This window comes from Oncorhynchus tshawytscha, unplaced genomic scaffold (genome assembly GCF_018296145.1).
Source record: "Oncorhynchus tshawytscha isolate Ot180627B unplaced genomic scaffold, Otsh_v2.0 Un_contig_10183_pilon_pilon, whole genome shotgun sequence".
Taxonomy (NCBI): domain Eukaryota; kingdom Metazoa; phylum Chordata; class Actinopteri; order Salmoniformes; family Salmonidae; genus Oncorhynchus; species Oncorhynchus tshawytscha.
Window position 1 is genome coordinate 2,519 of NW_024609252.1, and position 25,359 is coordinate 27,877.

The following is a 25,359-nucleotide window of genomic DNA, read 5'->3' on the forward strand; positions in this document are numbered from 1 at the left end:
GCTCCAGTCCCACAGCTAGTTAGCTCCAGTCCCACAGCTAGTTCCAGTCCCAGCTCCAGTCCCACTGCTAGTTTGCTCCAGTCCCACAGCTAGTTAGCTCCAGTCCCACTGCTAGTTAGCTCCAGTCCCACTGCTAGTTAGCTCCAGTCCCACTGCTAGTTAGCTCCAGTCCCACAGCTAGTTAGCTCCAGTCCCACAGCTAGTTAGCTCCAGTCCCACAGCTAGTTGGCTCCAGTCCCACAGCTAGTTAGCTCCAGTCCCACTGCTAGTTAGCTCCAGTCCCACAGCTAGTTAGCTACAGTCTGACCAGTCCCACAGCTAGTTAGCTCCAGTCCCACTGCTAGTTAGACCAGTCCCACAGCTAGTTAGCTACAGTCCGACCAGTCCCACAGCTAGTTAGCTCCAGTCCCACAGCTAGTTAGCTCCAGTCCCACTGCTAGTTAGCTCCAGTCCCACAGCTAGTTAGCTCCAGTCCCACAGCTAGTTAGCCCAGTCCCACAGCTAGTTAGCTCCAGTCCCACTGCTAGTTAGCTCCAGTCCCACAGCTAGTTAGCTACAGTCTGACCAGTCCCACAGCTAGTTAGCTCCAGTCCCACAGCTAGTTAGCTCCAGTCCCACAGCTAGTTAGCTACAGTCTGACCAGTCCCACTGCTAGTTAGCTCCAGTCCCACTGCTAGTTAGCTCCAGTCCCACTGCTAGTTAGCTCCAGTCCCACTGCTAGTTAGCTCCAGTCCCACTGCTAGTTAGCTCCAGTCCCACAGCTAGTTAGCTACAGTCTGACCAGTCCCACAGCTAGTTAGCTACAGTCCCACTGCTAGTTAGCTACAGTCCCACTGCTAGTTAGCTCCAGTCCCACTGCTAGTTAGCTACAGTCTGACCAGTCCCACAGCTAGTTAGCTACAGTCCGACCAGTCCCACAGCTAGTTAGCTCCAGTCCCACAGCTAGTTAGCTACAGTCCGACCAGTCCCACAGCTAGTTAGCTCCAGTCCCACTGCTAGTTAGCTACAGTCCCACTGCTAGTTAGCTACAGTCCGACCAGTCCCACAGCTAGTTAGCTCCAGTCCCACTGCTAGTTAGCTACAGTCTGACCAGTCCCACTGCTAGTTAGCTCCAGCTGGCTAACGCCCTGCTAGTGTTCCTGTTTCAGCTACCGGGCTGCTAACTAACTGCCTGTCGTTTACCCGTCACGAATAATGGTCCGGAAAGGTCAAATATAATCGTGTTTATTATTGTTGTTGTCTTACTTTGAAGTCGTTTCCAGATAGGTCTACCCCCCGGATAAAAGGCAGGACTCCGGTGGCAGCCATTTGTGCTTCGGGAAACCGTCCGTCGCTGCCGAGTCTCTGTTGGTGTTTATCAGGCGGAGCGGAGACACTGGTTACCACAGCCACAAAGTCGGAAACAGCTCTTTTATCTTCTTAAAATGGGATTTTAAACCTTACTCACACTGGGAATCTTACGCCTAAGATTATTAAATTAAGGCATATTTTTTTTTGTTTTCATTAATTTTTGTGATTATAGCCAACTATGTGGCGGTGGTAACTTGACTTTGTGGGTGTGGTAACTAGTGGAAACCCTGGTGAAGGATCCTGCTTTTGTCAAATGAACGTAAGATTTGACTTTTCGCAGCAGGTTTAGGGAAATGAAGTTAAGTAAAAGGGTTAGCTAAAATGATCAACATTTGACAGAACAGCTGCTGGGACCGGAAACACCCTGGCGGCCTGGGAACGGAACAGCCCTCCGGGGGAGGTGCGCCCCGTTCAACCATAGAAACTTGACTAACGCGCTGAAGTCAATCAATCAATAATGAAGTGGTCACGATCAAAGATATTCTAGTTTCGCCTATTCCTCTCTGCTATGATCTAATCAATAGAAACACCCATTTCCAATCCATTTAATTAGTTTTTACACAAGTCCTTCCTACTGTAACTTAGTACATATTAATCAACACAAGGGAGATATTTTAGAGGCACTCGTCAGACAGATTACAGGACAACAGATTGCTGGGATCAGTGATTTTATATAAACATTCAAAAATACCAGTATTAATCTCCCCTTTCTCCAGTCTGTCTCCTCCCAGCTGGATTTACAATTCTATTCTTTACACCAATGTTACATATTGGGGACAAATTACCATTCAAATCCATTCTTTTATTTCTCTGTAAACTATTGATCTATTCTCCTTTAAATGCAGTTTCTCTGTCAGAGGTGAGACACAGGCAGACTGAACCCAGTCCCACTCCTGTCCCAAATGAACCCTGGTTTAACACCTCTGGCCTCTGGTCCGTCTGGGATCCCCTCCTGATGTTTAGGGTTAAGGGGCGAGTTGAAGGTAAACTGATTCTAGTTCTGTGTTTATATCAAAAACATCAACCGCTGAGCTTCTTGATCACATTGGAGTTCAGAGGTCGGGGACAAGGTCACACGGGGGTCAGAGCATCTCTATGGCAGCAGTGGGATCAGGGGTTAAAGGTCAGCGCTGAGGGCAGGTGACACGTGTGTGTCCAGGCATGTGACAGATGCCACAGGTACGGGGCTTCCTGGTAGCGGGGGGTTTGGTGGTGGGGGGGGCTCCTCCTCCCCCAGTCTCCCTCCCCCTCTTCCCCCAGTCTCCCCCTCCAGAACCTGAACCTGGTAGAGACACAGACAGAGGGTTAGCAATGGGGGGTGGGTGTATGTGTCTGCATGTGTGTGTTACATTGTGTGTGTGTTATAGTGTGTGTGTGTTACAGTGTGTGTGTGTTACAGTGTGTGTGTGTTATAGTGTGTGTGTGTGTTACAGTGTGTGTGTGTGTTACAGTGTGTGTTATAGTGTGTGTTACAGTGTGTGTGTGTTATGTGTGTGTGTGTGTTACAGTGTGTGTGTGTTACAGTGTGTGTGTGTTATAGTGTGTGTGTGTTACAGTGTGTATGTGTTACAGTGTGTGTGTGTTACAGTGTGTGTGTGTGTGTTACAGTGTGTGTGTGTTACAGTGTGTGTGTGTGTGTTACAGTGTGTGTGTGTTACAGTGTGTGTGTGTGTGTGTGTTACAGTGTGTGTGTGTTACAGTGTGTGTGTGTGTTACAGTGTGTGTGTTAGTGTGTGTGTTACAGTGTGTGTGTTACAGTGTGTGTGTGTGCAGTGTGTGTGTTACAGTGTGTGTGTGTGTGTTACAGTGTGTGTGTGTTACAGTGTGTGTGTGTGTGTTACAGCGTGTGTGTGTTACAGCAGCGTGTGTGTGTTATAGTGTGTGTGTGTTACAGTGTGTGTGTGTTACAGCGTGTGTGTGTTACAGCGTGTGTGTGTTATAGTGTGTGTGTGTTACAGTGTGTGTGTTACAGTGTGTGTGTTACAGTGTGTGTGTGTTTAGCGTGTGTGTGTGTTATAGTGTGTACAGTGTGTGTGTTACAGTGTGTGTGTGTTACAGTGTGTACAGTGTGTTACAGCGTGTGTGTGTTATAGTGTGTGTGTGTTACAGTGTGTGTGTTATAGTGTGTGTGTGTTACAGTGTGTGTGTGTTACAGTGTGTGTGTGTTATAGTGTGTGGTGTGTGTGTTACAGCGTGTGTGTGTTACAGCCTGTGTGTGTTACAGTGTGTGTGTTACAGTGTGTGTGTGTTACAGTGTGTGTGTTACAGTGTGTGTGTTACAGTGTGTGTGTGTTACAGTGTGTGTGTGTGTTACAGTGTGTGTGTGTTACAGTGTGTGTGTTACAGTGTGTGTGTTACAGTGTGTGTGTTACAGTGTGTGTGTGTTACAGTGTGTGTGTGTGTGTGTGTGTTACAGCGTGTGTGTGTTACAGTGTGTGTGTGTGTGTGTGTGTGTTACAGCGTGTGTGTGTTACAGTGTGTGTGTGTTACAGTGTGTGTGTTACAGTGTGTGTGTTACAGTGTGTGTGTGTGTGTGTTACAGTGTGTGTGTTGTTACAGTGTGTGTGTGTTACAGTGTGTGTGTGTGTGTGTGTGTGTTACAGTGTGTGTGTGTGTGTGTTACAGTGTGTGTGTGTGTGTGTGTGTTACAGTGTGTGTGTGTTACAGTGTGTGTGTGTTACAGTGTGTGTGTGTTACAGTGTGTGTGTGTGTGTTACAGTGTGTGTGTGTGTGTGTGTTACAGTGTGTGTGTGTTATAGTGTGTGTGTGTTACAGTGTGTGTGTGTTACAGTGTGTGTGTGTTACAGTGTGTGTGTGTTACAGTGTGTGTGTTACAGTGTGTGTGTGTGTTACAGCGTGTGTTTCGTTACCTGGTGGTGGGATGTTCTCGTCAGCCCAGAGGAAGAATCCACACTGTTGATCTCTGGGCTTCCCACAGGTATGGAACACTTTTCCTTTATTAGGTCCTTCCTTCTGCACTGTCCTCTGAACCGCTGGCTCACTGCAGTTACAAACCACCTCCCCACGGAGGTCCCGGGGGCTGGTGTGGCCTGCTGGGTGGCGCGCCCCTGGGGGCCTGGAGGGTAAACGTTAGTGTCGGGCTGGTCGGTCCACAGGAAGAAGTTACAGCCTCCAGAGGAACACTTATAGAACTGTCTGCCCTGGTTAGGACCGTCTTTCCTCACGGTGAGGAGGACCGCCTCCGACCCACAGTTACACACTGTGATGTCACCACCTCTGGGGTCAGGGCGTGGGGCCTGGGGGTCAGGGCGAGGGTGGGGGGCCAGGATGAGGAGGGGGTTGGGGGCTTGGGGAGACAGGGGGTCCGGTCTGGGGGCTGGGCGAGGTCTAGGTTGATTGGTTGCAGTGTCTCCCCTTCCTCCTCCTCTTCCTTCCCCAGCTCCACCTCTTCCTCCCCCAGCTCCTCCTCTTCCTCCCCCAGCTGCTCCTACTCCTCTTCCTCCCCCAGCTCCCCCTCTTCCTCCTACTCCTCCCGCCACCCCCTCCACCCATTCTGAGGTATTTGAGGTTGAGCACCTCCCTCAGTGTCTCGTCACACCCTCCGATGCAGCCCACAAACTCCAGCGGCATCATGGGAGGGAGGCTGCCTCGTCGGAACTTCAACTTTAACCTGCAGAGGAAGAGACAGGAGGAGTCATGTAGAGTAGTCTTTATTACACCCAGGGGGCAGTCCCCTCAAATATGACCACCCATCGCCCCTCAAATATGACCACCCATCCCCCCTCAACTATGACCACCCATCCCCACTCAAATATGACCACCCATCCCCCTCAAATATGACCACCCATCCCACCTCAAATATGACCACCCATCCCACCCAGCTCAAATATGACCACCCATCCCACCTCAAATATGACCACCCATCCCCCTCAAATATGACCACCCATCCCACCCAGTTCAAATATGACCACCCATCCCACCCCTCAAATATGACCACCCATCCCCCTCAAATATGACCACCCATCCCCCTCAAATATGACCACCCATCCCCCTCAAATATGACCACCCATCCCCCTCAAATATGACCACCCATCCCACCTCAAATATGACCACCCATCCCACCTCAAATATGACCACCCATCCCACCTCAAATATGACCACCCTCCCCTCAAATATGACCACCCATCCCACCTCAAATATGACCACCCCTCCCCCCCACCCTCAAATATGACCACCCATCCACCTCAAATATGACCAGCCATCCCACCTCAAATATGACCACCCCTCCCACCTCAAATATGACCACCCCTCCCCTCAAATATGACCACCCATCCCCCTCAAATATGACCACCCCCCCCCTCATTACCACCCATCCCCCTCAAATATGACCACCCCTCCCCCTCATTACCACCCATCCCCCTCAAATATGACCACCCATCCCACCTCAAATATGACCACCCATCCCCCTCAAATATGACCACCCATCCCCCTCAAATATGACCGCCCATCCCCCTCAAATATGACCACCCATCCCCCTCAAATATGACCACCCATCCCCCTCAAATATGACCACCCATCCCACCTCAAATATGACCACCCATCCCACCTCAAATATGACCACCCATCCACCTCAAATATGACCACCCATCCCACCTCAAATATGACCACCCATCACACCTCAAATATGACCACCCATCCCCTCAAATATGACCACCCATCCCACCTCAAATATGACCACCCCTCCCCCTAAACTATGACCACCCCTCCCCCTCAGCTCAAGCGACCTGATGTTAGACAGGTCATTTGCTGAATCTGGCATTATCACTGGAGAATGTGTGACAGCACTATGACCACCCATCCCCCTTAGCACTGGAGAATGTGTGACAGCACTATGACCACCCATCCCCCTTAGCACTGGAGAATGTGTGACAGCACTATGACCACCCATCCCCCTTATCACTGGAGAATGTGTGACAGCACTATGACCACCCATCCCCCTTAGCACTGGAGAATGTGTGACAGCACTATGACCACCCATCCCCCCTTAGCACTGGAGAATGTGTGACAGCACTATGACCACCCATCCCCCTTATCACTGGAGAATGTGTGACAGCACTATGACCACCCATCCCCCTTATCACTGGAGAATGTGTGACAGCACTATGACCACCCATCCCCCCCTTAGCACTGGAGAATGGCAGTGGGACAGTTTTTACATGACGGAAACAAACGCCTCCGTAGCGCCAGCCGACGGCCCTGAATGTTAGAATGGATTAAATGAACCATCTGTAACAGACGGCCCTGAATGTAAGAATGGGTTAAATGAACCATCTGTAACAGACGGCCCTGAATGTTAGAATGGGTTAAATGAACCATCTGTAACAGACGGCCCTGAATGTAAGAATGGGTTAAATGAACCATCTGTAACAGACGGCCCTGAATGTTAGAATGGGTTAAATGAACCATCTGTAACAGACGGCCCTGAATGTTAGAATGGGTTAAATGAACCATCTGTAACAGACGGCCCTGAATGTTAGAATGGGTTAAATGAACCATCTGTAACAGACGGCCCTGAATGGTAGAATGGGTTAAATGAACCATCTGTAACAGACGGTCATCAGGGCCTCGTCCACTCTGAAACTGGAGAGATTCCTCAAATTGGCTTCAAAACTCAGTTTGCAGTAGTTTTACAGTATCAAGATATCTGTACTGATGTCTCCATCAGGACTCTTTGGTGTGGCTGGTTTATATCACTGTCTCCACTACCATCAGGGCGGGCAGGCAGACAAGCAGGCAGACAAGCAGGCAGACAGACAGACAGACAAGCAGGCAGACAGACAGACCGGTATAACAGACAGACAGACAGGTATAACAGACAGACAGACAGACAGACAGGCAGACAGGCAGACAGACATAACAGACAGACAGACAGACAGGCAGACAGGGACAGACAGACAGACAGACAGACAAGCAGGCAGACAGACAGACCGGTATAACAGACAGACAGACAGGTATAACAGACAGACAGACAGACAGACAGGCAGACAGGCAGACAGACATAACAGACAGACAGACAGATACCTACATGTGAACAGGGCGGGGCTGACAGGTGGGACAGACAGACTCGTCTCTGTTGACCTCTAACACCGTGTCCGGAAACCACACGGAACACTTGCATTCTGGGTAACCAACGCAGGACAGGTACTTCCTGTTAGAGAGAAAGGATTAGAAGATATTGAATAGCAGAGAAGCAGACTATGATAGAATACCCTCCAAGACTTTGGGTAAAATGTTGTGAAAGTGGTCAAAATGTCCGTTTGGAAAAGCTCAGAGAAAAAGTTGTTGAGGCAGAACAACAGAACCAACCTTCCTTCACAACAACAGAACGAACCTTCCTCCACAACAACAGAAGGAACCTTCCTTCACAACAACAGAACCAACCTTCCTTCACAACAACAGAACCAACCTTCCTTCACAACAGAACCAACCTTCCTTCACAACAGAACCAACCTTCCTTCACAACAGAACCAACCTTCCTTCACAACAGAACCAACCTTCCTTCACAACAGAACCAACCTTCCTTCACAACAACAAAATGAACCGTCCTTCCCTCCTTCACAACAACAGAACCAACCTTCCTTCACAACAAAACAAATCTTCACAAACAGAACCAACCGTCCTTCCCAACAGAACCAACCTTCCTTCCCAACAGAACCAACCGTCCTTCACAACAACAAAACCAACCTTCCTTCCCAACAGAACCAACCTTCCTTCCCAACAGAACCAACCTTCCTTCCCAACAGAACCAACCTTCCTTCACAACAGAACCAACCTTCCGTCACAACAGAACCAACCTTCCGTCACAACAGAACCAACCTTCCTTCACAACAACAGAACCAACCTTCCTTCAGAACAGAACCAACCTTCCTTCACAACAACAGAAAGTTTGTCTCCCCAGTCTCATCCCTCCCCCAGTCTCCACCCTCCCCAGTCTCCACCCTCTCCCAGTCTCCACCCTTCCCCAATCTCCACCCTCTCCCAGTCTCCACCCTCCCCCAATCTCCACCCTCTCCCAGTCTCCACCCTTCCCCAATCTCCACCCCCCAGTCTCCACCCTCCCCAGTCTCCACCCCACCCCTCCCCCAGTCTCCACCCTCCCCCCCCGTCCCCCGTCTCATCCCTCCCCCAGTCTCCACCCTTCCCCCAGTCTCCCCGTCCCCAGTCTCATCCCTTCCCCCAGTGTCCACCCTCCCCCAGTCTCCAGTCTCATCCGTCCCCCAGTCTCCACCCTCCCCCAATCTCCCCGTCCCCCAGTCTCATCCCTTCCCCCAGTGTCCTCGTCTAATCTGTCTCCCCGTCTCCACCCTCCCCCAGTCTCCATCCTTCCCCCAGTCTCCCAGGTCCCCCAGTCTCATCACTCCCCCAGTCTCCCCGTCCCCCCCCGTCTCATCCCTTCCCCCAGTGTCCTCGTCTAATCTGTCTCCCCCGTCTCACCCATTCCCCTCCTTCCTCCTCCGCAGCACCATGTCCCGCCCACACTGAGGACATTTCCTGACTGGGAGGGGCATTTCCATATCCTGCTGCTCTGATTCGCTGAACTCCTGGGCAGCGCCCAGATAGATAGACAGAGCCTCGTCCAACCTGAGAGACGACAAGAAACGACACATTACAACTGCTGTGTGTGTGTGTATACACTGTATGTGTGTGTGTGTGTGTGTGTATATACACTGTATGTGTATGTGTGTGTGTGTGTGTGTGTGTGTGTGTGTGTGTGTGTGTGTGTGTATATACACTGTGTGTGTGTGTGTGTGTGTGTGTGTGTGTATATACACTGTATGTGTGTGTGTGTGTGTGTGTGTGTGTGTGTGTGTGTGTGTGTGTGTGTGTATATACACTGTATGTATGTGTGTGTGTGTGTGTGTTTCACCTCTTGGCTTTCTGAACAGACTCTACGAAGACCGTCTTGTATTTGTGAATGTGGTGTCTCAACACGCTCTGTTTGTCCTTCCTCCCCTCCGATACCAGCTTCAGGTCCGCCTCCAGCTCCGCCCGCAGGTGTGGCTTAGACATCTCATACCCCATGGAGTTATAACCTACAGACACACATTCACATCAGAGTCATTTAGCAGACTCTCTTATCCAGAGCCACTACAGTAGGGAGTCATTTAACAGACTCTCTGATCCAGAGACACTACAGTAGGGAGTCATTTAGCAGACTCTCTTATCCAGAGCCACTACAGTAGGGAGTCATTTAACAGACTCTCTGATCCAGAGACACTACAGTAGGGAGTCATTTAGCAGACTCTCTGATCCAGAGCCACTACAGTAGGGAGTCATTTAGCAGACACTCTGATCCAGAGTCATTTAGCAGACTCTCTGATCCAGAGCCACTACAGTAGGGAGTCATTTAACAGACTCTCTGATCCTACAGACACACATTCACATCAGAGTCATTTAGCAGACTCTCTTATCCAGAGCCACTACAGTAGGGAGTCATTTAGCAGACTCTCTGATCCAGAGCCACTACAGTAGGGAGTCATTTAGCAGACACTCTGATCCAGAGACACTACAGTAGGGAGTCATTTAGCAGACTCTCTGATCCAGAGCCACTATAGTAGGGAGTCATGTAGCAGTAGGGAGTCATTTAGCAGACTCTCTTATCCAGAGGCACTACAGTAGGGAGTCATTTAGCAGACTCTCTGATCCAGAGCCACTACAGTAGGGAGTCATTTAACAGACTCTCTGATCCAGAGCCACTACAGTAGGGAGTCATTGAGCAGACTCTCTGATCCAGAGCCACTATAGTAGGCAGTCATTTAGCAGACTCTCTGATCCAGTAGTTCCTTCCCCCCATACCTACCCTCCACCAGTCCCCCATACCTACCCTCCACCAGTCCCTTCCCCCGTACCTACCCTCCACCAGTCCCCCCGTACCTACCCTCCACCAGTCCCCCGTACCTACCCTCCACCAGTCCCTTCCCCCGTACCTACCCTCCACCAGTCCCTTCCCCCCCCATACCTACCCTCCACCAGTCCCTTCCCCCGTACCTACCCTCCACCAGTCCCCCGTACCTACCCTCCACCAGTCCCTTCCCCGTACCTACCCTCCACCAGTCCCTCCCCCCCATACCTACCCTCCACCAGTCCCTTCCCCGTACCTACCCTCCACCAGTCCCTTCCCCCATACCTACCCTCCACCAGTCCCCTGTACCTACCCTCCACCAGTCCCTTCCCCCCATACCTACCCTCCACCAGTCCCTTCCCCGTACCTACCCTCCACCAGTCCCTTCCCCCCCCCATACCTACCCTCCACCAGTCCCCTGTACCTACCCTCCACCAGTCCCTTCCCCCATACCTACCCTCCACCAGTCCCCCCGTACCTACCCTCCACCAGTCCCCTGTACCTACCCTCCACCAGTCCCTTCCCCCGTACCTACCCTCAACCAGTCCCCCGTACCTACCCTCCACCAGTCCCTTCCCCCCTACCTACCCTCCACCAGTCCCTACCCTCCACCAGTCCCTTCCCCCGTACCTACCCTCCACCAGTCCCCCGTACCTACCCTCCACCAGTCCCTTCCCCCGTACCTACCCTCCACCAGTCTCCTGTACCTACCCTCCACCAGTCCCTTCCCCCCCCCATACCTACCCTCCACCAGTCCCTTCCCCCTGTACCTACCCTCCACCAGTCCCTTCCCCCGTACCTCCACCCTCCACCAGTCCCTTCCCCCAGTCCCCGTACCTACCCTCCACCAGTCCCTTCCCCCGTACCTACCCTCCACCAGTCCCCTGTACCTACCCTCCACCAGTCCCCCGTACCTACCCTCCACCAGTCCCCCGTACCTACCCTCCACCAGTCCCCCGTACCTACCCTCCACCAGTCCCTTCCCCCATACCTACCCTCCACCAGTCCCTTCCCCCGTACCTACCCTCCACCAGTCCCTTCCCCCCCTACCTACCCTCCACCAGTCCCTTCCCCCATACCTACCCTCCACCAGTCCCTTCCCCCGTACCTACCCTCCACCAGTCTCCTGTACCTACCCTCCACCAGTCCCTTCCCCCATACCTACCCTCCACCAGTCCCTTCCCCGTACCTACCCTCCACCAGTCCCTTCCCCCGTACCTACCCTCCCCAGTACCTACCCTCCACCAGTCCCTTCCCCCGTACCTACCCTCCACCAGTCCCTTCCCCCTGTACCTACCCTCCACCAGTCTCCCGTACCTACCCTCCACCAGTCCCTTCCCCCATACCTACCCATTCCACCAGTCCCTTCCCCCGTACCTACCCTCCACCAGTCCCCCGTACCTACCCTCCACCAGTCCCTTCCCCCGTACCTACCCTCCACCAGTCCCCCATACCTACCCTCCACCAGTCCCTTCCCCCGTACCTACCCTCCACCAGTCCCCCGTACCTACCCTCCACCAGTCCCTTCCCCCATACCTACCCTCAACCAGTCCCCCGTACCTACCCTCCACCAGTCCCTTCCTCCCGTACCTACCCTCCACCAGTCCCTTCCCCCATACCTACCCTCCACCAGTCCCTTCCCCCATACCTACCCTCCACCAGTCCCTTCCCCCGTCCCTTCCCCTACCCTCCACCGGTCCCTTCCCCCGTACCTACCCTCCACCAGTCCCCCCGTACCTACCCTCCACCAGTCCCTTCCCCCGTACCTACCCTTCACCAGTCCCTTCCCCCTGTATCTACCCTCCACCAGTCCCCCGTACCTACCCTCCACCAGTCCCTTCCCCCGTACCTACCCTCCACCAGTCCCTTCCTCCCGTACCTACCCTCCACCAGTCCCCCGTACCTACCCTCCACCAGTCCCTTCCCCCGTACCTACCCTCCACCAGTCCCATCCCCCGTACCTACCCTCCACCAGTCCCTTCCCCCGTACCTACCCTCCAAACCCACCACCCTTGCCCCGTGCCCTCAGGTACCCTCCACACCCACCCCCTTCCCCTGTACCTACCCTCACCAGTCCCCGGACATACCCTCCACCAGTCCCCGGTACCTACCCTCTACCCCCTTTCCCTCCAGTACCTACCCTCCACCAGTCCCATCCCAAGCTCTCCTGGTAGAAACCTCTGATCAGCTGTTAGTCCCACGTACATACGGCTCTTTATGGTCTCAATGTGATCTGCGTGGGTGGCATCCGTACCTGTTAAAACACACTGCAGTTAACCACTAACAAACACACTGCAGTTAACCACTAACAAACACACTGCAGTTAACCACTAAAAAACACACTGCAGTTAACCACTAAAAACACACTGCAGTTAACCACTAAAAAGCACACTGCAGTTAACCACTAACACACTGCAGTTAACCACTAACACACTGCAGTTAACCACTAACAAACACTGCAGTTAACCACTAAAAAGCACACTGCAGTTAACCACTAACACACTGCAGTTAACCACTAACACACTGCAGTTAACCACTAACACACTGCAGTTAACCACTAACACACTGCAGTTAACCACTAACACACTGCAGCTAACCACTAACAAACACACTGCAGTTAACCACTAACAAACACTGCAGTTAACCACTAACACACTGCAGTTAACCACTAACACACTGCAGTTAACCACTAACAAACACACTGCAGTTAACCACTAACAAACACTGCAGTTAACCACTAACACACTGCAGTTAACCACTAACAAACACACTGCAGTTAACCACTAACACACTGCAGTTAACCACTAACACACTGCAGTTAACCACTAACACACTGCAGTTAACCACTAACACACTGCAGCTAACCACTAACAAACACACTGCAGTTAACCACTAACAAACACTGCAGTTAACCACTAACACACTGCAGTTAACCACTAACAAACACACTGCAGTTAACCACTAACACACTGCAGTTAACCACTAACACACTGCAGTTAACCACTAACAAACACACTGCAGTTAACCACTAACACACTGCAGTTAACCACTAACACACTGCAGTTAACCACTAACAAACACACTGCAGTTAACCACTAACACACTGCAGTTAACCACTAACACACTGCAGTTAACCACTAACAAACACACTGCAGTTAACCACTAACAAACACACTGCAGTTAACCACTAACACACTGCAGTTAACCACTAACAAACACACTGCAGTTAACCACTAACACACTGCAGTTAACCACTAACAAACACACTGCAGTTAACCACTAACAAACACACTGCAGTTAACCACTAACACACTGCAGTTAACCACTAACAAACACACTGCAGTTAACCACTAACACACTGCAGTTAACCACTAACACACTGCAGTTAACCACTAACACACTGCAGTTAACCACTAACACACTGCAGTTAACCACTAACACACTGCAGTTAACCACTAACAAACAAACTGCAGTTAACCACTAACACACTGCAGTTAACCACTAACACACTGCAGTTAACCACTAACAAACACACTGCAGTTAACCACTAACACACTGCAGTTAACCACTAACACACTGCAGTTAACCACTAACACACTGCAGTTAACCACTAACAAACACACTGCAGTTAACCACTAACACACTGCAGTTAACCACTAACACACTGCAGTTAACCACTAACACACTGCAGTTAACCACTAACAAACACACTGCAGTTAACCACTAACAGTTAACCTGATTCAGCTGTGTGTGTATTGCGTGTGTGTGTGTGGTGTGTGTGTAGTGTGTGTGTAGTGTGTGTAGTGTGTGTGTGTGTGTGTGTGTGTGTGTGTGTGTGTGTGTGTGTGTGTGTGTGTGTGTGTGTGTGTGTGTGTGTGTAGTGTGTGTGTGTGTGTGTGTGTGTGTGTGTGTGTGTGTGTGTGTGTGTAGTGTGTGTGTGTGTGTAGTGTGTGTGTGTGTGTAGTGTGTGTGTAGTGTGTGTGTGTGTGTGTGTGTGTGTGTGTGTGTGTGTGTAGTGTGTGTGTGTGTGTAGTGTGTGTGTGTGTGTGTGTGTGTGTGTGTGTGTGTGTGTGTGTGTGTGTGTGTGTGTGTGTGTGTGTGTGTGTGTGTAGTGTGTGTGTGTAGTGTGTAGTGTGTGTGTAGTGTGTGTGTGTGTGTGTGTGTGTAGTGTGTGTGTGTAGTGTGTGTGTGTGTGTGTGTGTGTGTGTGTGTGTGTGTGTGTGTGTAGTGTGTAGTGTGTGTGTGTGTGTGTGTGTAGTGTGTGTGTGTGTGTGTAGTGTGTGTGTAGTATGTGTGTGTAGTGTGTGTGTGTAGTGTGTGTGTGTGTGTGTGTGTGTGTGTGTGTGTGTGTGTGTGTGTGTGTGTGTGTGTGTGTGTGTGTGTGTGTGTGTAGTGTGTGTGTAGTGTGTGTGTGTGTAGTGTACCGATGCCGTGTTTCTCCATCAGTGATATGAGGTCTGCCTCCGTGAGGAGTTGAGGAGGAGAGGTCTGGCCATCCAGCATCTCTATCGCTGACGGCTGGAACTGGCTACCCTGCTCATACACTGGGATCACCTGCAACACACACACACACACACACACACACACACACACACACACACACACACACAGTCAGATTAACAAACAAACATTATGTGGAGTCCCCCAGTGGTTCATAACGGGACCCTCATATATTCAACATGATAAAGACCCCCCCCAGGGGTTCATAACGGGACCCTCATATATTCAACATGATAAAGACCCCCAGGGGTTCATAACGGGACCCTCATATATTCAACATGATAAAGACCCCCAGGGGTTCATAACGGGACCCTCATATATTCAACATGATAAAGACCCCCAGGGGTTCATAACGGACCCTCATATATTCAACATGATAAAGACCCCCAGGGGTTCATAACGGGACCCTCATATATTCAACATGATAAAGACCCCCCAGGGGTTCATAACGGGACCCTCATATATTCAACATGATAAAGACCCCCCAGGGGTTCATAACGGGACCCTCATATATTCAACATGATAAAGTGTGTCCCCCCCCAGGGGTTCATAACGGGACCCTCATATATTCAACATGATAAAGACCCCCAGGGGTTCATAACGGACCCTCATATATTCAACATGATAAAGACCCCCAGGGGTTCATAACGGGACCCTCATATATTCAACATGATAAAGACCCCCAGGGGTTCATAACGGGACCCTCATATATTCAACATGATAAAGACCCCCAGGGGTTCATAACGGACCCTCATATATTCAACATGATAAAGACCCCCAGGGGTTCATAACGGACCCTCATATATTCAACATGATAAAGACCCCAGGGGTAAATGACGGGACCCCCCACCTTAGTGAAGGGGTATATTCAACATGATAAAGACCCCCCCGGGACCTTAGTATTCCAGATAAAGACCCCCCCCAGGGGGTCATAACGGGACCCTCATATATTCAACCTGATAAAGTGCCCCAGGGGTTCATAACGGGACCCTCATATACCCCCCGTGGTAAAATGACCCCCCACCTTAGTGCTCCAAGGGGTATGACACCCCCTCGTGGTAAATGACCCCCCCCACCTTAGTGCTCCAGCAGTCAGGGGTATGACCCCCCCTCGTGGTAAATGACCCCCACCTTAGTGCTCCAGCATGTAAAGACCCCCAGATAAAGATGACATGATAAAGACCCCCCAGGGGTTAACGGGACCCTCAAGTGCTCCATTCAACATGATAAATGACCCCCCCCTTAGTGCTCCAGGGTTCATAACGGGACCCTCATATGACCCCCCATGATAAATGACCCCCCCCTTAGTGCTCCAGCGGACCCTCAGGGGTATGATTCAACATGGTAAATGACCCCCCTTAGTGCTCCATAACGTAAAGGGGTATGACCCCCAACGTGGTAAATGACCCCCTTAGTGCTCCAGCGGACCCTAGGGGTATGACCCCCCCATGGTAAATGACCCCCCCTAGTGCTCCAGTGGTAAATGACCCCCCCCACCTTAGTGCTCCAGCATGAGGGGTATGACCCCCTCGTGGTAAATGACCCCCATCACCTTAGTGCTCCAGCGGTTAAAGGGGTATGACCCCCCCGTGGTAAATGACCCCCCCCTTAGTGCTCCAGCGGTCGTAGGGGTATGACCCCCGGGTAAATGACCCCCCACCTTAGTGCTCCAGCGGTCGTAGGGGTATGACCCCCCTCGTGGTAAATGACCCCCCCCTTAGTGCTCCAGCGGTCGAGGGGTATGACCCCCCTCGTGGTAAATGACCCCCACCTTAGTGCTCCAGCGGTCGTAGGGGTACACGTCCAGGTAGTTCCTCCTGATGATCATGAGGCCGTTTGCGGAGAACCTCTCGTGAGCCATTTCCACCTCGACCACCGTTTCCTGCCCCACAGCATCAAGGGATACGCACGCCAGGAAGTGACGCACAATGAACTCATACACACGCTGCTCGTTGCCCTGGAGACAGAAAACACATTTCAGGATAGTCAACTCAGGAACACGGTTGGTGTACTTGGTGTAGATACAGTTGAAGTCGGAAGTTTACATACACTTAGGTTGGAGTCAATAGTATATTATATGTTATATTATATGTTATATTATATGTTATATTATATTATATGTTATATTATATATATTATATAGACCTAGACCGTGTCCCGATGTCTCCATGTCCCTAGATACAGTTGAAGTCAGAAGTCAGAAGTTTCACATACACTTGGGTTGGATTCATTAAAACTTGTTTTTCAACCACTCCACAAATTTCTTGTTAACAAACTATAGTTATGGCAAGTCGGTTAGGACATCTACTTTGTGCATGACACAAGTCATTTTTCCAACAATTGTTTACAGACAGATTATTTCACTGATAATTCACTGTATCACAATTCCAGTGGGTCAGAAGTTTACATACACTAAGTTGACTTCATGAGCTACCCCAGTTCTGTACTCCATATTTCTCTGTGTACAATAAACATTTTGGTTCATTCATCCCTGCTTCCTCTTCAGAGTCCGTTCTTGGGTTCCCCCGTTTCGCTCCGCGTAACAATAAACACCATGGGACCACGCAGCCGTCAATCCGCTCAGGAAGGAGACGCGTTCTGTCTCCTAGATATGAACATACTTTGGTGCGAAAAGTGCAAATCTATCTCAGAACAACAGTTAAGGACCTTGTGAAGATGCTGGACGAAACAGGTACAAAAGTATCTATATCCACAGCAAAACGAGTTCTATATCAACATAACCTGAAAGGCCGCTCAGCAAGGAAGAAGCCACTGCTCCAAAACCGCCATAAAAAAGCCAGACTACGGTTTGCAGCAGCACATGAGGACATAGATCATACTTTTTGGAGAAATTAAGTGGATATTTTGAAGCAACATCTCAAGACATCAGTCAGGAAGTTAAGGAAGGAAAAGCTTGGTCACAAATGGGTCTTCCAAATGGACAATGACCCCAAGCATACTTCAAGTTGTGGCAAAATGCCTTAAGGACAACAAAGTCAAGGTATTGGAGTGGCCATGACAAAGCCCTGACCTCAATCCCATAGAAAATGTGTGGGCAGAACTGAAAAAGCGTGAGCGAGCAAGCAGGCCTACAAACCTGACTCAGTTACACCAGCTCTGTCAGGAGGAATGGGCCAAAATTCACCCAACTTATTGTGGGAAGCTTGTGGAAGGATACCCAAAACATTTGACCCAAGTTAAACAATTTAAAGGCAATGCTACCAAATACTAATTGAGTGTATGTATATATATACCTGTAGTGTGTTGGTGTACTTGGTGTATACAGTGCCTTGCGAAAGTATTCGGCCCCCTTGAACTTTGCGACCTTTTGCCACATTTCAGGCTTCAAACATAAAGATATAAAACTGTATTTTTTTGTGAAGAATCAACAACAAGTGGGACACAATCATGAAGTGGAACGTCATTTATTGGATATTTCAAACTTTTTTAACAAATCAAAAACTGAAAAATTGGGCGTGCAAAATTATTCAGCCCCTTTACTTTCAGTGCAGCAAACTCTCTCCAGAAGTTCAGTGAGGATCCCTGAATGATCCAATGTTGACCTAAATGACTAATGATGATAAATACAATCCACCTGTGTGTAATCAAGTCTCCGTATAAAGGCACCTGCACTGTGATAGTCTCAGAGGTCCGTTAAAAGCGCAGAGAGCATCATGAAGAACAAGGAACACACCAGGCAGGTCCGAGATACTGTTGTGAAGAAGTTTAAAGCCGGATTTGGATACAAAAAGATTTCCCAAGCTTTAAACATCCCAAGGAGCACTGTGCAAGCGATAATATTGAAATGGAAGGAGTATCAGACCACTGCAAATCTACCAAGACCTGGCCGTCCCTCTAAACTTTCAGCTCATACAAGGAGAAGACTGATCAGAGATGCAGCCAAGAGGCCCATGATCACTCTGGATGAACTGCAGAGATCTACAGCTGAGGTGGGAGACTCTGTCCATAGGACAACAATCAGTCGTATATTGCACAAATATGGCCTTTACGGAAGAGTGGCAAGAAGAAAGCCATTTCTTAAAGATATCCATAAAAAGTGTTGTTTAAAGTTTGCCACAAGCCACCTGGGAGACACACCAAACATGTGGAAGAAGGTGCTCTGGTCAGATGAAACCAAAATTGAACTTTTTGGCAACAATGAAAAATGTTATGTTTGGCGTAAAAGCAACACAGCTCATCACCCTGAACACACCATCCCCACTGTCAAACATGGTGGTGGCAGCATCATGGTTTGGGCCTGCTTTTCTTCAGCAGGGACAGGGAAGATGGTTCAAATTGATGGGAAGATGGATGGAGCCAAATACAGGACCATTCTGGAAGAAAACCTGATGGAGTCTGCAAAAGACCTGAGACTGGGACGGAGATTTGTCTTCCAACAAGACAATGTTCCAAAACATAAAGCAAAATCTACAATGGAATGGTTCAAAAATAAACATATCCAGGTGTTAGAATGGCCAAGTCAAAGTCCAGACCTGAAACCAATCGAGAATCTGTGGAAAGAACTGAAAACTGCTGTTCACAAATGATCTCCGTCCAACCTCACTGAGCTCGAGCTGTTTTGCAAGGAGGAATGGGAAAAAATTTCAGTCTCTCGATGTGCAAAACTGATAGAGACATAGCCCAAGCGACTTACAGCTGTAATCGCAGCAAAAGGTGGCGCTACAAAGTATTAACTTAAGGGGGCTGAATAATTTTGCACGCCCAATTTTTCAGTTTTTGATTTGTTAAAAAAGTTTGAAATATCCAATAAATGTTGTTCCACTTCATGATTGTGTCCCACTTGTTGTTGATTCTTCACAAAAAAATACAGTTTTATATCTTTATGTTTGAAGCCTGAAATGTGGCAAAAGGTCGCAAAGTTCAAGGGGGCCGAATACTTTCGCAAGGCACTGTATGTATATATATATATATATACCTGTAGTGTGTTGGTGTACTTGGTGTATATATATATATATACCTGTAGTGTGTTGGTGTACTTAATGGGGTGTATAGGGGGGTGAGCCTGATCTGTCTTGGTGCCCTGCCGTGGGTTGGGTCCCCCTGGCTGCTCCATCACCCCCCTAGCGAAGGCCCCCCAGGAGGGGCTGTGTGTCTGATGCTCCACCAAGGGGCCCAGGGCCAGGTCCTTAGGAAACAGGTTGGTCTCTGTACGCGGATAACTGATTAACCTAAACACACAGAGATGAAAATATTACCACACACCTCTACAACTGATGAGGGGGGCCTTCACAGGCATCCTGGGACACCCAGGTTTCACTCTCCTAGTTCCCAAAAGCCTGGGGAACTTGTTAACAGAAAGATTAATAAAAGCCTGGGGAACTTGTTAACAAAGATGATTAAAAGCCTGGGGAACTTGTTAACAGAAAGATGATTAATAGCCTGGGGAACTGACCAAGTGGCAGTAGCTTACCAGAGTACCAGCGCTGAATGCCAGCTCTCCCATTCAAATGCACTATCCTCCACTAACGTCCTCCAGACCTGCGACACTAACGTCCTCCACTAACGTCCTCCAGACCTGCGACACTAACGTCCTCCACTAACGTCCTCCAGACCTGCGACACTAACGTCCTCCAGACCTGCGACACTAACGTCCTCCACTAACGTCCTCCAGACCTGCGACACTAACGCCCTCCACTAACGTCCTCCAGACCTGCGACACTAACGTCCTCCAGACCTGCGACACTAACGTCCTCCACTAACGTCCTCCAGACCTGCGACACTAACGCCCTCCACTAACGTCCTCCAGACCTGCGACACTAACGTCCTCCAGACCTGCGACACTAACGTCCTCCACTAACGCCCTCCACTAACGTCCTCCAGACCTGCGACACTAACGTCCTCCACTAACGTCCTCCAGACCTGCGACACTAACGCCCTCCACTAACGCCCTCCAGACCTGCGACACTAACGTCCTCCACTGGCGTCCTCCACTAACGTCCTCCAGACCTGCGACACTAACGTCCTCCACTGACGTCCTCCACTAACGCCCTCCAGACCTGCGACACTAACGTCCTCCACTAACGTCCTCCAGACCTGCGACACTAACGTCCTCCACTAACGTCCTCCAGACCTGCGACACTAACGCCCTCCACTAACGTCCTCCAGACCTGCGACACTAACGTCCTCCAGACCTGCGACACTAACGCCCTCCAGACCTGCGACACTAACGTCCTCCAGACCTGCGACACTAACGTCCTCCAGACCTGCGACACTAACGTCCTCCAGACCTGCGACACTAACGTCCTCCAGACCTGCGACACTGACGTCTTCCAGACCTGCGACACTGACGTCCTCCAGACCTGCGACACTAACGTCCTCCACTAACGTCCTCCACTAACGTCCTCCAGACCTGCGACACTAACGTCCTCCACTAACGTCCTCCAGACCTGCGACACTAACGTCCTCCACTAACGTCCTCCAGACCTGCGACACTAACGCCCTCCAGACCTGCGACACTAACGTCCTCCAGACCTGCGACACTAACGTCCTCCACTAACGTCCTCCAGACCTGCGACACTAACGTCCTCCACTAACGTCCTCCAGACCTGCGACACTAACGTCCTCCACTAACGTCCTCCAGACCTGCGACACTAACGTCCTCCAGACCTGCGACACTAACGTCCTCCAGACCTGCGACACTAACGTCCTCCAGACCTGCGACACTAACGTCCTCCAGACCTGCGACACTGACGTCTTCCAGACCTGCGACACTGACGTCCTCCAGACCTGCGACACTAACGTCCTCCACTAACGTCCTCCACTAACGTCCTCCAGACCTGCGACACTAACGTCCTCCAGACCTGCGACACTAACGTCCTCCACTAACGTCCCCCAGACCTGCGACACTAACGTCCTCCAGACCTGCGACACTAATGTCCTCCAGACTTGTGTAGTGAATAGGGCTTAAGGTCTAGAGTTTAGGGAGTATGGTCTAGGGAGTAGGATCTAGGGAGTAGGGTCTAGGGAGTAGGGTCTAGGGAGTAGGGTCTAGGTAGTAGGGTCTTGGACGTAGGATCTTGGAAGTAGGGTCTAGGGAGTAGGATCTAGCGAGTAGGATTTAGCGAGTAGGGTCTAGGGAGTAGGGTCTAGGGAGTAGGGTCTAGGGAGTAGGGTCTAGGGTGTAGGGAGTAGGGTTTAGGGTCTAGGGAAAACCCTCACCCCTGTGTGTAGTGAGTAGGGTCTAGGTTTTAGGGAGTAGGGACTAGGGTTTAGGGTCTAAGGTTTTAGGGAGTAGGGTTTTGGGTCTAAGGTTTAGGGAGTAGGGCATAGGGTTTAGGGTCTAAGGTTTAGGGAGTAGGGACTAGGGTTTAGGGTCTAAGGTTTAGGGAGTAGGGACTAGGGTTTAGGGACTAGGGTTTAGGGTCAAAGGTTTAGGGAGTAGGGACTAGGGTTTAGGGTCTAAGGTTTAGGGAGTAGGGACGAGGGTTTAGGGAGTAGGGACTAGGGTTTAGGGACTAGGGTTTAGGGTCAAAGGTTTAGGGAGTAGGGACTAGGGTTTAGGGTCTAAGGTTTAGGGAGTAGGGACGAGGGTTTAGGGAGTAGGGACTAGGGTTTAGGGTCAAAGGTTTAGGGAGTAGGGCATAGGGTTTAGGGTCTAAGGTTTAGGGAGTAGGGTCTAAGATTTAGGGAGTAGGGACTAGGGTTTAGGGACTAGGGTTTAGGGTCTAAGGTTTAGGGAGAAGGGACTAGGGTTTAGGGTCTAAGGTTTATGGTTTAGTGAGTAGGGTTTAGGGTCTAAGATTTAAGGAGTAGGAACTAGGGTTTAGTGTCTAAGGTTTAGGGTCTCAGGTTTAGGGAGTAGGGACCAGGGTTTAGGGTCTAAGGTTTAGGGAGTAGGGACTAAGGTTTAGGGAGTAGGGTTTAGGGTCTAAGGTTTAGGGAGTAGGGACTAGGGTTTAGGGTCTAAGGTTTAGGGAGTAGGGTTTTGGGTCTAAGGTTTAGGGAGTAGGGACTTGGGTTTAGGGAGTAGGGTTTAAGGTTTAGGGAGTAGGGACTAGGTAGGGACTAGGTTTTAGGGAGTAGGGTCTAAGGTTTAGGGAGTAGGGACTAAGATTTAGGGAGTAGGGACTAGGGTTTAGGGAGTAGGGACTAGGGTTTAGGGTCTAAGGTTTAGTGAGTAGGGTTTAGGGTCTAAGATTTAGGGAGTAGGGAATAGGGTTTAGTGTCTAAGGTTTATGGAGTAGGGTTTAGGGTCTCAGGTTTAGGGAGTAGGGACCAGGGTTTAGGGTCTCAGGTTTAGGGAGTAGGGACTAAGTTTAGGGTCTAAGGTTTAGGGTCTAAGGTTTAGGGAGTAGGGTCTAAGGTTTAGGGTCTAAGGTTTAGGGAGTAGGGACTAGGGTTTAGGGTCTAAGGTTTAGGGAGTAGGGTTTAGGGTCTAAGGTTTAGGGAGTAGGGTTTAGGGTTTAGGGATTAGGGTTTTGGGTCTAAGGTTTAGGGAGTAGGGACTTGGGTTTAGGGAGTTGGGGTTTAAGGTTTAGGGAGTAGGGTCTAGGTAGGGACTAGGGTTTAGGGAGTAGGGTCTAAGGTTTAGGGAGTAGGGACTAGGGTTTAAGGAGTAGGGACTAGGGAAAACCCTTACCCCTGTGTGTATAGTTTCTCAGCGATTTTCATGGTCTCTTTGGCGCCGATTCTCAACTTCCTGGAAACCAGCTTCTCCATTTCCTATTGGACCAGACAACAACACAGGCAGACCATTGGTCAATAGACAGAAAGTGAGTGTGTGTATATATATATACGTGGCATGTGTCCTCACCACTGTGTCCAGGGGCAGCGGCCTCCACTTGCTTTTGGGTTTACTGGTTACCGAGGTGACGGTTGCTATGGGATCCTAGGAATTCAGGTCATTACATCATCATCACCGTAACAGTTAAGATTAGTATTTAATAGAGTCAGTAACATATTCAAAAATCTCCATGCAGACAGACAGACAGACACCCCTCCTACCTCCATACAGATCTGGTAGATCACTAGACAGGCAGACAGACAGACACCCCTCCTACCTCCATACAGATCTGGTAGATCACTAGACAGACAGACAGACAGACCCCTCCTACCTCCATACAGATCTGGTAGATCACTAGACAGGCAGACAGACAGACAGACAGACAGACACCCCTCCTACCTCCATGCAGACAGACAGACAGACACCCCTCCTACCTCCATACAGATCTGGTAGATCACTAGACAGGCAGACAGACAGACACCCCTCCTACCTCCATACAGATCTGGTAGATCACTAGACAGGCAGACAGACAGACCCCCTCCTACCTCCATGCAGACAGACAGACACCCCTCCTACCTCCATGCAGACAGACAGACAGACCCCCTCCTACCTCCATACAGACAGACAGACAGACAGACACCCCTCCTACCTCCAGACAGATCTGGTAGATCACTAGACAGGCAGACAGACAGACACCCCTCCTACCTCCATACAGACAGACAGACAGACAGACACCCCTCCTACCTCCAGACAGATCTGGTAGATCACTAGACAGGCAGACACCCCTCCTACCTCCAGACAGATCTGGTAGATCACTAGACACAGGCAGACACCCCTCCTACCTCCAGACAGATCTGGTAGATCACTAGACACACAGACAGACACCCCTCCTACCTCCACACAGATCTGGTAGATCACTAGACAGGCAGACAGACAGACACCCCTCCTACCTCCACACAGATCTGGTAGATCACTAGACAGGCAGACACCCCTCCTACCTCCATACAGACAGACCCCCCTCCTACCTCCAGACAGACACCCCTCCTACCTCCAGACAGATCTGGTAGATCACTAGACAGGCAGACAGACAGACACCCCTCCTACCTCCACACAGATCTGGTAGATCACTAGACAGACAGACAGGCAGACACCCCCCCTCCTACCTCCAGACAGACAGACCCCCTCCTACCTCCAGACAGATCTGGTAGATCACTAGACAGGCAGACACCCCTCCTACCTCCAGACAGACAGACCCCCTCCTACCTCCACACAGATCTGGTAGATCACTAGACAGGCAGACACCCCTCCTACCTCCAGACAGACACCCTCCTACCTCCAGACAGACAGACACCCCTCCTACCTCCAGACAGATCTGGAAGATCACTAGACAGGCAGACAGACAGACACCCCTCCTACCTCCAGACAGATCTGGTAGATCACTAGACAGACAGACAGACAGACACCCCTCCTACCTCCAGACAGATCTGGTAGATCACTAGACAGGCAGACAGACAGACACCCCTCCTACCTCCAGACAGATCTGGTAGATCACTAGACAGACAGACAGACAGACACCCCTCCTACCTCCAGACAGATCTGGTAGATCACTAGACAGGCAGACAGACAGACACCCCTCCTACCTCCACACAGATCTGGTAGATCACTAGACAGGCAGACACCCCTCCTACCTCCAGACAGACAGACAGACCCCCTCCTACCTCCAGACAGATCTGGTAGATCACTAGACAGGCAGACACCCCTCCTACCTCAAGACAGACAGACCCCCTCCTACCTCCACACAGATCTGGTAGATCACTAGACAGGCAGACACACCCCTCCTACCTCCAGACAGACACCCCTCCTACCTCCAGACAGACAGACACCCCTCCTACCTCCAGACAGA

General features: G+C 50.4%; 1 protein-coding gene across 1 annotated transcript in view; it reads right to left on the reverse strand.

Annotated features, from left to right (window-relative positions):
* Positions 1 to 2,001: 2,001 nt before the first annotated feature.
* Positions 2,002 to 25,359, reverse strand: part of LOC121844485 (DNA topoisomerase 3-alpha-like) — a 45,173-nt gene continuing 21,815 nt past the window's right edge. The window contains 13 exon segments of the mRNA XM_042314632.1: positions 2,002 to 2,632; positions 4,221 to 4,374; positions 4,377 to 4,657; positions 4,839 to 4,981; positions 7,397 to 7,519; positions 8,806 to 8,952; positions 9,239 to 9,404; positions 12,354 to 12,467; positions 14,638 to 14,767; positions 16,485 to 16,670; positions 19,692 to 19,902; positions 23,313 to 23,395; positions 23,487 to 23,561. Coding sequence (XP_042170566.1) covers positions 2,475 to 2,632; positions 4,221 to 4,374; positions 4,377 to 4,657; positions 4,839 to 4,981; positions 7,397 to 7,519; positions 8,806 to 8,952; positions 9,239 to 9,404; positions 12,354 to 12,467; positions 14,638 to 14,767; positions 16,485 to 16,670; positions 19,692 to 19,902; positions 23,313 to 23,395; positions 23,487 to 23,561 — 1,971 coding nt within the window. The 3' untranslated portion in view covers positions 2,002 to 2,474.